Consider the following 12,942-nt stretch of genomic DNA (forward strand, 5'->3'; position numbering starts at 1 on the left):
GGAGTCGTTACCTCGAACAAACGCTGGAGCGCGCCCGTCCGGCCCAATCGCTGGCAATGTATACCGTCCACCCACGCCTCGCCTAACCCGCCCGCCGGCCTTGCCCCGGGCTTGCCGCCGCGTTTCCGCGGGTTGGCCCAACCGTGCTCCGACCGGCAATGCTCCTGGATATGGTACCTCGTACGCCGGATATACCCACAATGTACGCATTTCTTGCCATCGCGCCAAACGGGTAATCCATCAATAGCGGGTATAATCTCGCTGGGGAACTGGATGCTCTGCGCGTCGGCGGCTAGCACACCGTCGGCCCCCAACGCCGACGCCTCCTCCACGATGCGCTGCCGGACGCTGGCGACCAAATGGCGGTGCTGCAAATTAATATGCGACGCCGCCGACTTGGCCGTAACTGCGCTGTGGTGCTCGCGACAAATCGCTGCCTGGAACGTGGGTAGTTGGATAAATAATTCGTCGAACGATGCCATGCTTGCTGTTTTCTTCCTGTTGGCTTCCTACGGATAATCGGGTCTGCTTTACGGTAATACTTGATGTAAACGATGACTCTTGCAGCCTTACCAACCTCATTTCCGCCCTTGCCCATGCTTTTTCCTCCGAAATTGCGCTTCCACTTCCCCTGCCCTCACCCCTGATCTCGGAATTGGCTGTAATCCTTAACCCTAACCCTGGAAAACAAGTCGTGGCCGATTTCTCGTCGAACGGCGTACTCCTGGAACAAACGCGTAGTGGAATCGAGACCGTCGCTGTTGGTTCCACGGGGCACAACCAGTGGGCCGCATTTGAGCAGCGTCTTAAGTCGAAGGTATTGTGGTCGTCGTAGCTCAATGCATTCTTCTTTTGGTGGCCCGAGCGCCCGCTCCACTGGACCAATAAGCGGCGGCGCCTTCAATCTCTCCAACTTGAACCGTTCGTCCCGTACGAGATAGGAGCGGGGAGCGGGGAGCGGCGGGGCCCCACAAATGATGTATCAGGGAGCTGACACAGGTGGGCCGCTCTGGCGTTTGCGATGACCATCCGGCTGCTTCCATTCTGCTTAAGAATAACATCATTAGCTAGATAATTAGAATCAGGGTCTGAAAGCATACCTGACAGGCTCGGCGGCAGCAGGCCGTTAATTGGAAGCGGAAAGTTAATGCTGTGGCAGTAACACTGCTGTGAAGATGGCTTTGAGGAAGAATTCAATTGCGCTGTTGGCCCACCTGGCAGCTGTCAAAGAATTCAGCTTGTCCTGCTGCAGTGGGGCACACGCGCTTTTCCCAGTCAGGAATAGCGGTGTGCTTGATAGTGGTGGTGGTGTGCTTGCTAAGGCTTCCCTTCTATAATGGGTGGGTAAGCTATGGTAATCAGTTCAGCTCGTGTGGTGCGAGTGGTAATCAGTTCAGCCTGGTGTGGTCCGAGCTAATCCGGGCCAATCCAGGGCCCCTGCTACCAGACCCACCCCATAATCAGCCTAACATGGTCTGATTCAGGATACTTGGAGTAGTAGTAGTAGTAGGGGCGGCTTGTTGTTGTCCCGCTTGTCATGTACCCGCGTCGGGTCGGGGTTCAGCCAGGCGACCACGTGGCTTAGCACCTGAACCATGACCCGGCCGTCCTCCTTGGAGGTCCGGCGCAGGCTCTGCACGTCGACGAACCGCAGCCTCCGAGCCTCGGCCTGCCGCCCGCGACGCGCTCGTACACCTTTCGGTAGTCGTCGTCCCCCAGCATGGCGAGGAAGTCGGGCCGGCGCCTCGTAGCCGTACCGGCCTCCGGGGCCGGGTAGAAGAGCTCGGCCGCCTGCGCCGCCTCAAGCACGCCCCAGCCACCACCGCCCTGAGCGGTACATATTCCGGCTTTTCCGCCTGCTTTCTTTGCGCCACGCCGGCCGAGCCAGCTCACGTGACTAGTCACATGTGCCCTGCCCGCATGCTTTGGCTCTGGCAACCCATCCCGCTTTAGCTGCTGAAGATAGGACGCTGAACACTTGGAGAAAGTAGCCTCCAAGTTGATCTGCTAACAACAACCAAGGCAAGAGGTAAATGGTGCAGCGAGAAAGAGGGAAGAAGTAGGGGGCTTATACGAGTTAAAGGCAAAACGATTTGATCCGGATGTAGTTAGCGTGCTAAGGCCCTATAGGCCCAGTGCCTCCGGGCGAAATAAATTCCATCCATCCATCTGGCAACCCATGATGGAAGTTCCGGAGAAAAGAGGGCGCATCATTGGATGGTTGATGTTCTGTTATTGATGGGAAAGTAGCAGATAGCTCATAGTTCCGAGGAAGTCAACAAGTTGACAGCGAACCGGTTAAACGCTCCGTGTATGCTTTAGCAACAGCTTTGCTGAGCATTGGAACATCCAACAAACAACGCCCAAACCATTAACACCTTGTGATCAAGGAGTATGCAAGAGAATGCAAAATAAGATCCAACCGTGATTCGAGCCCGCGGCTCTAGAAGGTCTTCTGTCGGACGTTCTGGCCTCTACATCAGCCTCTCAGGCAGGACCGTAGCGCCACACCGAGATCTTGGCTAGAAGCGCTCTACATCTAGGTCAAGTCATCGTTAGTGTATCAAGCGTAAAGACTCGCGCTGAGTATCTTTTCTGCCTCGTGGCCGTGTCCTGCGCGTGTCCTGCGCGTGTCTGCCGCTCAGCTGGTGGCGCGTGTTCGCAGGCAAAACAAGCCGATTTTTGACGCCTCGCTAGAGCACGGTGACTTAAGCACCTGAGATGATTCCACGTGGGGGAAATAGTCTCTAGATGAGATTAAGATGATTGATGTATGTTTCAATTCGATCGGACCACTTTTGGTAGTGGGTTGTCTAGATGATGTATGTAACGGTCTACAATGATTAAAATCTTGATATAAACTTGTCCGTCTTCTGGTCTAAATTGCCCTGAATCACTCGACGCGTCCCGGAGGAGATGATATTATACATCCTGCTAACATGAATTTTGCTGAATTTAATGATACTATCAGCTTCACTGTATCCCGACTTGTTGAAGAGTTCTTGCCAAAAGATCAGTTTACAGATAATGGTTGCTTGGAAGGACTGACAGGAGGTTTACCCCGCGATAGGCGGGGTAATCGATGCACAGCAAACTTCCGTTACAAAGCAACTCCGTCACTAACAATTTTGAAGTCGAGGTCCTGGGATCCTAACAAGACCATTGCAATTTATTGCTCCGCAACGAATCGTGTCACCGGCATCGGTTTGCCTTCATTCAGTTTGCAAAATTCAGGCGAGTCGAGCGAGATACTTTTCCACGATAATAGCTACTGAATCGCAGTCCTGATACGATGAGACTTAATGGTACGCCTCCTGCCGGTTTTCGAGCCGCTAATGCTGGGCTTCAACTTGTACTACAGCGGTCTCCAGTAACAGCAATCTCCAAGAATCCTACCGCTCATGGACGTTGACAGGGCTTCGTGAAGACGCGTTTGACCACATTCTTACGAGCCTTTCAGCGTCAGCCAAGATCTACAATATACAATTCCCTTTGCCCCCATCAATATGTCTTTTTCCTTATTCCTTCTCTCAACAGACAAGCGAGACCGCATCCAGTTCTTTCTCGACTCACTTGAGCCCACTCCACCGAACACGAGCATGACCCGGGACAGCCTGCGGTCATCCAGCCTCTGCGAGTCGCTGCTCTCCGATCCCATTGACCCCCCCTTGAGCGAGACCGGATGGGCATCACAAGGGGTTGGTTCTGGGAATACAGATTCAAAGTTCGCAGGAAAGAAGACAACCCAAGATCATCCGTTGGCTTTGCAAGGCCTGCTCCTGTGCGAAGAGACCACCGAGAAACACGTATACCCTCCTTGCCTCGAACCCCGAGAACATCTACAGGCACCTTGCAAAGTAATGCAAAGATGGCCTTTGACGTGCTCGTCCCTCCTATGGCAGCTCAGTGTGAGAGAACATTCTCAGCTGCTGGCTGCATGGCCACGCCACGACGGACACGCCACTCGTGGCTAGGTAGAAGAAGTATGTTAAACGACGTGGGTCCTGTTAATCCTTACCCGCCCAAGCCTTGGCAATCTACCGAAATAGAATCTACATTGATAGAATAGCTTCCTATTCTATTTACTTTGGGGTCGCCGTAGGTAGAAGTAGATGCAGAACCCTGCCCCCCCCTCCGCCTTTCTGCCTTCAGATCTTGGTACGTGTGACAGACGTGGCGAATCTCTCTGCATACAGACGCTGGGTTCGCCGGGTTGAGGGTCAGATACAACGGCACGAGATTTTGGCGGAGCCAAAGGGTCACAGCAATGTGAGCAACCCGTCGAGCCAGCATCGAATAGCGTCTCCGGTTGGCCGTAAGCCCTGTGCTAATGATGGGTCCGGGGCGCTTCCCGCGCAGCCCTCCGGGCCACTGCACAAAATTGTATAGTCAAAATCCGGCACGCTTGCCCATCACTTGCCTATCAGGGACGATCCCGTTCTTGCCGGTGCTGACCCTCGTCCAGACGATTGGCTCGGGGCGGTTACCCGCGCTGCCCCTCGGGCCGCCGCATATGGGCCGTCCGTGAGCGAGGCGGAATCCGTCCACACAATACCCCCGCTACTGATGTCGCAAATCCTATCAAACGGACCGCGTACGACGCCACGACCAGCCGCGCCCGGGCAGTGTAAACAAGAACCCATTCTTGCCATTCTCATAACCATAACCACAGCATCACGAAACCCGACCACAACGGACCCAGTGCTCCCAGTTCCAACTCCGGCGTATCTCGCCTCACCTCGCCCACGCCTATAGCTAGGCTGACTGCCAACTCGGACACGGATGGATGGGCCATGGACGATCGGTCGTCTTGTCGGGCGCTCCGTCCCACCTGCGGCTCCTCGGGGCTTCCTCGCCCCGAAGCGGCAACCCTGTCAATTCTCTGTCCCACGTGGGGCTGATGTCGCGCGCAGGCCCGCCCGTTGTTTGTCAAAAACAAATACCTATCTCTCCAATCTCTCCAATAAACCCCACCACCTCGCGTCGGCTTTCTTCCCTTTTCCCTCTTACCTCTTTCCAGTGCCATACGCCGCAGCAGTTCGCACTCACGTTGACACATCGAGCGATGACCTGTACTGGTCGATAATTTTTGGCGCCACATATTGCCTAACATTGTATGCTCTGGGTTTGGTATCTCTGCGTGACCGCGGGAGGCTAGATAGGCTAGATGTGCATCCGATGGCACAGCCTTGACCCTACCAGACGATGCTTCCAAGATGTGTTCTTTAGGACAACAGTCAATTTATACGCGATTAACTCATGACGTTCCAAAGCTCAGAATAACCTACAGGCAATGCATATGCATTATGCATTGATGTAGCTTGCTGCAAGAGGCTTCCGGATTCCGGGAGACAAGCTTGCGCCCTCACTCCCCAGAGGACAGGTCTTCAACCCCAGGGGCCAAGCTTGGTCTTCACCCCTGGGGGCCAGCCTTCGTCTTCACCCCCAGGGGCCAAGCTTCGTCTTCACCCCCAGGGGACACGTCTTCCTTCACCACCGGGGGCCAGCCTTGGTCTTCACCCCCAGGGGCCAAGCTTCCTCTTCACCCCCGGGGGCCAAGCTTGGTCTTCACCCCTGGGGGCCAGCCTGCGTCTTGACCCCTAGGGGCCAAGCTTGGTCTTCACCCCCAGGGGCCAAGCTTGGTCTTCACCCCTGGGGGCCAAGCTTCCTCTTCACCCCTAGGGGCCAGCCTTCGTCTTCACCCCCAGGGGCCAAGCTTGGTCTTCACCCCCAGGGGACACGTCTTCCTTCACCCCCGGGGGCCAGGCTTCGTCTTCACCCCCGGGGGCCAAGCTTGGTCTTCACCCCCAGGGGACACGTCGTCCTTCACCCCCGGGGGCCAGCCTTCGTCTTCACCACCGGGGGCCAGCCTTGGTCTTCACCCCTGGGGGCCAAGCTTCGTCTTCACCCCCAGGGGACACGTCTTCCTTCACCCCCAGGGGCCAAGCTTCGTCTTCACCCCCAGGGGACACGTCTTCCTTCACCACCGGGGGCCAGGCTTCGTCTTCACCCCCGGGGGCCAAGCTTGGTCTTCACCCCTGGGGGCCAGCCTTCGTCTTCACCCCCAGGGGCCAAGCTTCGTCTTCACCCCCAGGGGACACGTCTTCCTTCACCCCTAGGGGCCAGCCTTCGTCTTCACCCCCAGGGGCCAAGCTTGGTCTTCACCCCCAGGGGACACGTCTTCCTTCACCCCCGGGGGCCAGGCTTCGTCTTCACCCCCGGGGGCCAAGCTTGGTCTTCACCCCCAGGGGACACGTCGTCCTTCACCCCCGGGGGCCAAGCTTCCTCTTCACCCCCGGGGGCCAAGCTTGGTCTTCACCCCTGGGGGCCAGCCTTCGTCTTCACCCCAAGCTTCGTCTTCACCCCTAGGGGACACGTCTTCCTTCACCCCCGGGGGCCAGGCTTCGTCTTCAACCCAAGCTTCATCTTCACCCCCAGGGGACACGTCTTCGTCTTCACCCCCAGGGGCCAAGCTTCGTCTTCACCCCAAGCTTCGTCTTCACCCCTAGGGGCCAAGCTTGCGCCCTCACTCCCCAGTGGACAGGTCTTCACCCCCCAGGGGACACGTCTTCCTTCGCCCCTGGGGGCCAGCCTTCGTCTTCACCCCCAGGGGCCAAGCTTCCTCTTCACCCCCAGGGGACACGTCTTCCTTCACCACCCCCCCTCCCTTCCTCAACGCCCTAACCCTATACCCACCCGCCCCCTCCCCTCCTACTATGAGGAGGAGAGTCTAGACCAGTCACAGTAGAAGAAGCCGACACTCAACACCACGAGCCTCAACCACGAGCCTCAACCAGCAGGTCCCGCTTTAGCTGCTGAAGATAGGACGCTGAACACTTGGAAAAAGTAGCCTCCAAGCTGATCTGCTAACAACAACCAAGGCAAGAGGTAAATGGTGCAGCGAGAAAGAGGGAAGAAGTAGGGGGCTTGTACGAGTTAAAGGCAAACCGATTTGATCCGGATGTAGTTAGCGTGCTAAGGCCCTATAGGCCCAGTGCCTCCGGACGAAATAAATTCCATCCATCCATCCATCCGACGACTTCAGCATACTACCTTACCAAGGTACCTACTTTCGCATCATGGCTTCGTCGGTTTTCCACCTCGCGCCCCTTCCCAATCCGCCGGTGCCCCTCCCCCGCGTCCCGGGTCCCAAACTAGCCCCTTTCACTCCGAATGCCCGAGCCAACATCGAGTTTGTTGAGTTTCTCGGCGAGAAAAACAACGTGGACTCTCAGGTCTGGAAGGTCAAGATCAAAGGAGCTGGGCAGCCTCGCCTGTTTGCTCTCAAGACGGTACGTGATGAGACGCGGCACATTGGCTCCGCGCCGGCCCAGTTCACTTGGAATCTAACTCGGAGTGCCCTCCCTAGTTTTACTTCTGCCACTCAAACTTTCTCCGTAAGAACCAGGGCGGGGACCTTAAGAGGCCACTCGCCAACTCTCAGCTCTATGCCGACTACTTTGACCCTTTCAACTGTGAGTGCCGTGCCTATGGCCGACTCAAGGAAGCAAAGCGCGAGGACCTGGCCGCCAAAGCCTACGGCTATCTCCTCCTCACCCCTGAGCAGGAAGCCGACTTGGCCCGGAAGGTGACGGGCGAGTCTACCCCGCCCCCCGACGCCAAGGCGGACAAGGCCCTGAATGGCCACGATTTCTGGAGGCGGCAGGAGGAACACCGCGGACTGCCTGTCCGGGCCATCGTCAAAGAACTCGTCCCCAGGGAGGCACTGAATCCCAACGTAGCCCAGGGCATGTGGGCGGACCTGAAATCCCTCCACTCTCTGGGTATATTTGTGGGAGACACCCACGGCGGCAACTACCTGGGCGGAAAACTCGTCGACTTCAGCCGCTCATGGACCATGTATCATCCGGCCATGGTCCAAATCCGGAACAACATACGGCAAGGCATGATGTCGGAAGAGCTGCAGGATCTGCTAGACCATTGCTACTTCTTAAAGAGCAGTCTGAGGGCGATAGCCATCCCTGACGACCTTGAGGCTTTCTGCTCGGGGCATCTTGACGAGTACAAAGGCCTCCCGTGGGCCTACGACTGGCTCAAGTTGGAGAAGAACGCCGACGCGGCGGAAGCGTTTGTGGAAGAAAGGCTATTTGAGAGGGCGGCCCATTGATATCGCGGCGCTACCGTGGACTTTCTGTAATGTAAGATTTACTGGCTATCTCTCTTACTCTGACGAACCCGGGCTTACGAAATAGCGGGAGGGGTAGTACTGATTCTGTTGGAAACGACACTCAGATCGAGGGATGGGGAGAAAGAATTGATTGATTGATGTCTCGCTCTTCCTCTCAGACTCAGTCTCTGGGAGTTCTCCAGTTAGCAATCATAACTACAGTTCGCTACAAGCTCGAGAGCCTACTGTTGAGACAAGTCTTTGTTGTGCACCCTTTGGCTGCACCGAACCTAAGCACCCTTGAAAGATTACCTTCAACCGAAGCTGAACCCTAACAGGACGGGTCCAGAGACAGGTTCGTCACACTATATCTTAGCTTTTTCCTTCCTTAACGCTTAAGAATACTATACTATACGCCTATCTAATACAGCTACCATAGGGCCAGCACCTTACAGTAACATATCTTCATAGTAGAGGCGGCCATCCTTCTAACACTAATACCTACACGGCTCTATAGGCTTATGGGAACTGTTCCTTAGTCCTCTCCTCTCCATAGTTATCTAGCAACCTTTATATTCTCTCGGCTCAATCTTTCCCTACAAAGACACCTACAATACATATAGTACCATACCACGGGCAATCCTCCGTACTGCTTGCACACAGAGGAACTTCAGGTCCATCCATCCCGCGGGCCGCACTTCCACACCTTCACGGTATCACCCTCCACCCCAGGCAAACAACCATGCTCACAGCGCCTGTCAGCACTTCTCAAGTTCCTCCGACCCCGTCGGTGAACAATTCTCGGCAGCCCAGAAAGTTCTGCTTCCATCCGGGGCGGGCCGGCGAGCTGACCGTCTCAACTCGCGACAAGCGTGGTGCCAAGATAATTTTATTCTCTTTAATACGTGGAGGCGGGCGTTTGGCGACGGTGTCGCCGTGAGACTGATCAATGACTGGTTCTGTCTCTCAGCCCTGAGCCCACTGCCGTCTTGGCTAACTTAGTACTAACGGGAACCGGTTACGAGGAGCAATGGCCGCTCCGGCAAATACGAGCCCAAGTGGGCCTCTCCCCCTTGGCACTTCTCGTATCCCGTTTTGGGCACTACGCAGATCTTCGGGGGGGCATTGCAGTGTGGCAAAACGTCATTAATTAAAGAGGTCGATGTCGACGATATAAAGCTGCAAAGCAGAAACGGACAGCCTTCTCTCAATTATTAACGCTTCTCTCAACCTTCCTCGTATCGAACAACCCTCCAAGCTACCTATTCACCATGCAACTCACTTCCGCCTTTCTGTCTCTCTTCGCCGTCGCGGCCTCGGCGGCGCCCGCGAGCGGGTCGGGCAAGTCGTGCCCAGCTTCGACGCGCAAGTTCGGCATCATGGCGCTTCGGTCTGCTTCCCCCATCCACTTTGCCACCGTCGGGGCTTCTCAGAACGGAATCGCCCTGAACCTTCCCGCCAACAAGCTTGATGCTCAGTGCACCGATGGAAAGTCGAGGAAGGATGCCATCTTCTACATTAAGGACGAGGAGCTGTATCTCTACGGCAAGGGCGACGTCGTGCAGCAGTTCTTGGTCGACCGTTCCGGCATGGGTAAGGACCGGGAATCACCTTGAATAGCGGTATTGTAACTAACAAAAGTAATACAACTAGGCCAAGGCGTTGTACGTTACTTCACCAAGGGCCCTACGGACCCTAGTGGCAGGTTGGAGGTGAAGGGTTGGGCCGTTGACGAAAACAACAACCTCACCTTTAAGGGCACCAGTCTCCAGGCTTGCCCTAATGCCGACGGCTCCTGGGCTATCTGGCTCGCGGGTGTTACTAAGCCGGCGGGCCAAGAAGGCTGCCTGCCCTTCACCGGTCGTACGATCACCACCACGAAGCCGGTGAAGTGCACGTACAGCGATTATGTTGCTTGAGGATAGGCCATCTCGCTCCTTTATGTAATTGGTTTGGGCTGTCGTAGCCGGATTGGGACTTCTAAGTTAGGATTGATCGTGTGAGAAAGGGAAATCGTATAGTGGCTAATAATGTAATAATTGTAAATCTCGGACTATTGGAGTGTAACAGTGACATTGCCCTTGATGTTGTTGCTCGAAGCCCCAACCATGAACATGAATTCCCCCGGCTCAACCACATACTTCATTCTCGCGTTCCAAATACCCAGATCCTGCATCTTGACTTTGATGCTCACACGTTTACTTTCTCCGGCCCTCAGTAAGACTTTCTGAAACCCTCGCAATTGGATGTTGGGGACAACAACACTAGCAATCAGGTCCTTAACATAGACCTGGACAACCTCTTTCCCATCTCGACGGGATGTGTTTGTGATTGTAGCACTGATTGTGACAGTATCCGCCACTCCTACTTCTTGTTTATCCACCGCGATGTCGCTGTAAGTGAAGGTCGAGTAGCTCAGTCCATACCCAAAGTCGTACAACGGTCGCGGGTCGCCCAGGACATACTGGTGGCCAAAGACAAGCGTACCATTTTCGTAGGCAACACCGGCATCGGGAGAATCCCCACGCCCCGAGTTCAAATAGTCGTAATGGACTGGCAAGTCGCCAACACTCCGGGGGAAGCTGACGGCGAGTTTGCCGCTAGGGTTCGTGTCACCAAAAAGAACAGAGGCGAGCGCCGCGCCGCCTTGTTCAGAGGGGTAAAACTGCTGGACGAGTGCGGCAGCATTGCCCGAGATCCACGGCGCGGTCACCGGTTTGCCCGACGAAAAGACCACGACGGTCGGCTTCCCTGTCGCGATAATGGCACGGACAAGCGGTTCTTGGGCGCCGACCAAGTCGAGGCTGTTCACATCGACATGCTCTCCCGTCGTGGCATTCAGCCCTTGCCAGAGTTCGTTCTGGTCGCGAGACCAGGTGCCCACCACGACCACAGCGACATCGGCTGCCTCGGCGGCGGCGACGGCAGCAGGAATTCCGTCTTCGGAGGTGGACCAGCGCTCACAACCTTGAGCGTACGTAATCTTGCCGTTGCCAAGTCCCTTGATGCCATCGAGGGGGGTAATGCCGCGCGAGGAAGAATTCACAGTTACGTAGTCTCCATAATTCATGAACCCGTGCGCCATGGGCCCGATGACGGCGATCGATGCATCCTTGCGCAGCGGCAGGACGTTGTTGTGATTTTCAAGGAGGACAATGGACTCCTCGTCCAGCTTCTTTGCGAGGGCGAGGTAGGTTGGTGCGTGTATCACCTTATTAGCCTCCTTCAACGGCAGCCCCGAGAAGGGCTTCTCAAAGAGGCCGAGTTCAAACTTGGCCTTGAGGACGCGAGCAACAGCCGTATCGACCAGCTCCTCTTTGATTTTGCCGTTTGCAACCAGCTCCGGGATCTTCTCAAACGAGTAGGAACCGCCCCCCATCTCCACGTCACCACCGGCTGGGAGGATGTATTGGACGATGGCCTCCTTGTCAATGGGATCGGAAGCGCACATCCTAAAGTCCTTGCAGAGACGGTCTGAGGCGCCTGCGTCGGTCATGGTAAAGTACTCGTATTTCCATTCATCGCGGAGAATATCAGTGAGCAAATGCGGGTCGGAGACAGCGGGGATGCCGTCGTAGCTGTGATAGGCCGTCATGATGGAGAAAACGCCTCCGTCGACAATGGCGCGCCGATACGAGGGGAGAAAGGTCGTTCGCAGCTCCCGCTCGCCTCCATGGGCAGGTCCCGTATTGAGACCCTGCTCCGTGACACCAAACGCAGCAAAATGCTTAACCATCGCGCTGACTCCCGCGGACTGCGCGCCCTTAACGTAGGCGTGGGCGAGTTCTCCGGCGAGAAACCCATCCTCGCCGTACATCTCTTCGACCCGGCCATGGCGAAGCTCCCGTGCCAAATCGGCAACTGGAGCAAAGAGCTGGTTGATACCAAAAACGCGGGCTTCTTCGGCAATGGCAACGGCCATATCCTCAACCAGGGACGGGTTCCAGGAGCAAGCATGGGCGATGGGTGAGTTGAAGATGGTGGCATTATCTACACGACTGGTCAATCATTATCTGGACGGTTTCACGGTTCCACCACTCGCTGCACAAGAAGACTTACGGGCAAGAAAGCCGTGGATACCCTCGGTTTGGACGAATGCCGGGATGCCCAAGTAGGTTTCTTTCTGGATGTAGTCTTGGGCGGCCTCGATGTGCTTGAGGAGCCATTCGTTTGGGACCGGTACACCGACATAAAACGCGCTTCCGCGATACTTGGTGCTCCATTCCAGCCCAGTCTGATTAAGAGCATTGGTTGATTCATTCATCCAGTTGCGAACATCGCCTTGAACAAGCTGCGACGCCTTCTCCTCGATGGTCATTCGTGATAGCAGGTCGGTCACACGAGCATCAATGGAGGCCTTGGGGTCCTTGTAAATGGCATTTTTGAGGCTTGGTCGCCCCTTGTCGGCAGCCCAGACGGCCGCCGCAAACAGCAGCCCTGGTGATAGCAACCTCATGGTTCTGTGCTTCTCCTTCTCGGCTAAGAATAAGATACTGCGGTCGTCTGGGAGAGAGGAAACAGGGAGAGTAATCGGATATGGGAAATGAGAAACATTGCATCTTTATGAGCAAAGCCAAGAAATATTTCCAAGTCCGACGATCAGTCGGTTGAGTACTGCCAATGTTTTCACCGTGACACTAAATCTCGGGTTGCATGTGCCTGGACAAGGAATCTCCCGGATGTTTGCGTTTGTTGGGGTTACCGGCCGGCCGGGCCTCGATACCGACATGATGTCGAGAGCCTCGATCGCCACCAAGACCTTCCGCTCGACCTTCCGCACCAATGCCCACAGTTGCGTTTGTTTCTTTGGCTAT

The 12,942-nt window shown here is 55.7% G+C and overlaps 6 protein-coding genes across 6 annotated transcripts; 3 read left to right on the forward strand and 3 right to left on the reverse strand.

Moving 5' to 3' along the window:
- Window positions 1–74: 74 nt before the first annotated feature.
- Window positions 75–482, reverse strand: CHGG_03701 (uncharacterized protein; the record flags this gene model as incomplete). The annotated part of the gene is made up of 1 exon (XM_001222914.1): window positions 75–482. A coding segment is annotated over one exon (408 nt), but the record flags the coding sequence as incomplete, so codon positions are not given.
- A 1,099-nt stretch (window positions 483–1,581) lies between these two features.
- On the reverse strand, window positions 1,582–2,341 carry CHGG_03702 (uncharacterized protein; the record flags this gene model as incomplete). The annotated part of the gene is made up of 2 exons (XM_001222915.1): window positions 1,582–1,970; window positions 2,296–2,341. 2 exons carry the CDS (start codon window positions 2,339–2,341, stop codon window positions 1,582–1,584), a joined length of 435 nt encoding a protein of 144 aa, XP_001222916.1.
- A 1,527-nt stretch (window positions 2,342–3,868) lies between these two features.
- Window positions 3,869–6,748, forward strand: CHGG_03703 (uncharacterized protein; the record flags this gene model as incomplete). The annotated part of the gene is made up of 4 exons (XM_001222916.1): window positions 3,869–3,983; window positions 4,103–4,158; window positions 4,390–4,524; window positions 5,321–6,748. 4 exons carry the CDS (start codon window positions 3,869–3,871, stop codon window positions 6,746–6,748), a joined length of 1,734 nt encoding a protein of 577 aa, XP_001222917.1.
- Window positions 6,749–7,079: 331 nt separating this feature from the next.
- CHGG_03704 (uncharacterized protein) lies at window positions 7,080–8,128 on the forward strand (the record flags this gene model as incomplete). Its single annotated transcript, XM_001222917.1, has 2 exons — window positions 7,080–7,292; window positions 7,370–8,128. 2 exons carry the CDS (start codon window positions 7,080–7,082, stop codon window positions 8,126–8,128), a joined length of 972 nt encoding a protein of 323 aa, XP_001222918.1.
- A 1,271-nt stretch (window positions 8,129–9,399) lies between these two features.
- Window positions 9,400–10,047, forward strand: CHGG_03705 (uncharacterized protein; the record flags this gene model as incomplete). The annotated part of the gene is made up of 2 exons (XM_001222918.1): window positions 9,400–9,721; window positions 9,782–10,047. 2 exons carry the CDS (start codon window positions 9,400–9,402, stop codon window positions 10,045–10,047), a joined length of 588 nt encoding a protein of 195 aa, XP_001222919.1.
- A 134-nt stretch (window positions 10,048–10,181) lies between these two features.
- CHGG_03706 (uncharacterized protein) lies at window positions 10,182–12,584 on the reverse strand (the record flags this gene model as incomplete). Its single annotated transcript, XM_001222919.1, has 2 exons — window positions 10,182–12,118; window positions 12,188–12,584. The coding sequence occupies 2 exons, from the start codon at window positions 12,582–12,584 to the stop codon at window positions 10,182–10,184; spliced, it is 2,334 nt and encodes a 777-aa protein (XP_001222920.1).
- Window positions 12,585–12,942: the final 358 nt, after the last annotated feature.

The sequence above is a fragment of the Chaetomium globosum genome, genomic scaffold, assembly GCF_000143365.1.
Source record: "Chaetomium globosum CBS 148.51 scaffold_4 genomic scaffold, whole genome shotgun sequence".
Classification (NCBI taxonomy): Eukaryota; Fungi; Ascomycota; class Sordariomycetes; order Sordariales; family Chaetomiaceae; genus Chaetomium; species Chaetomium globosum.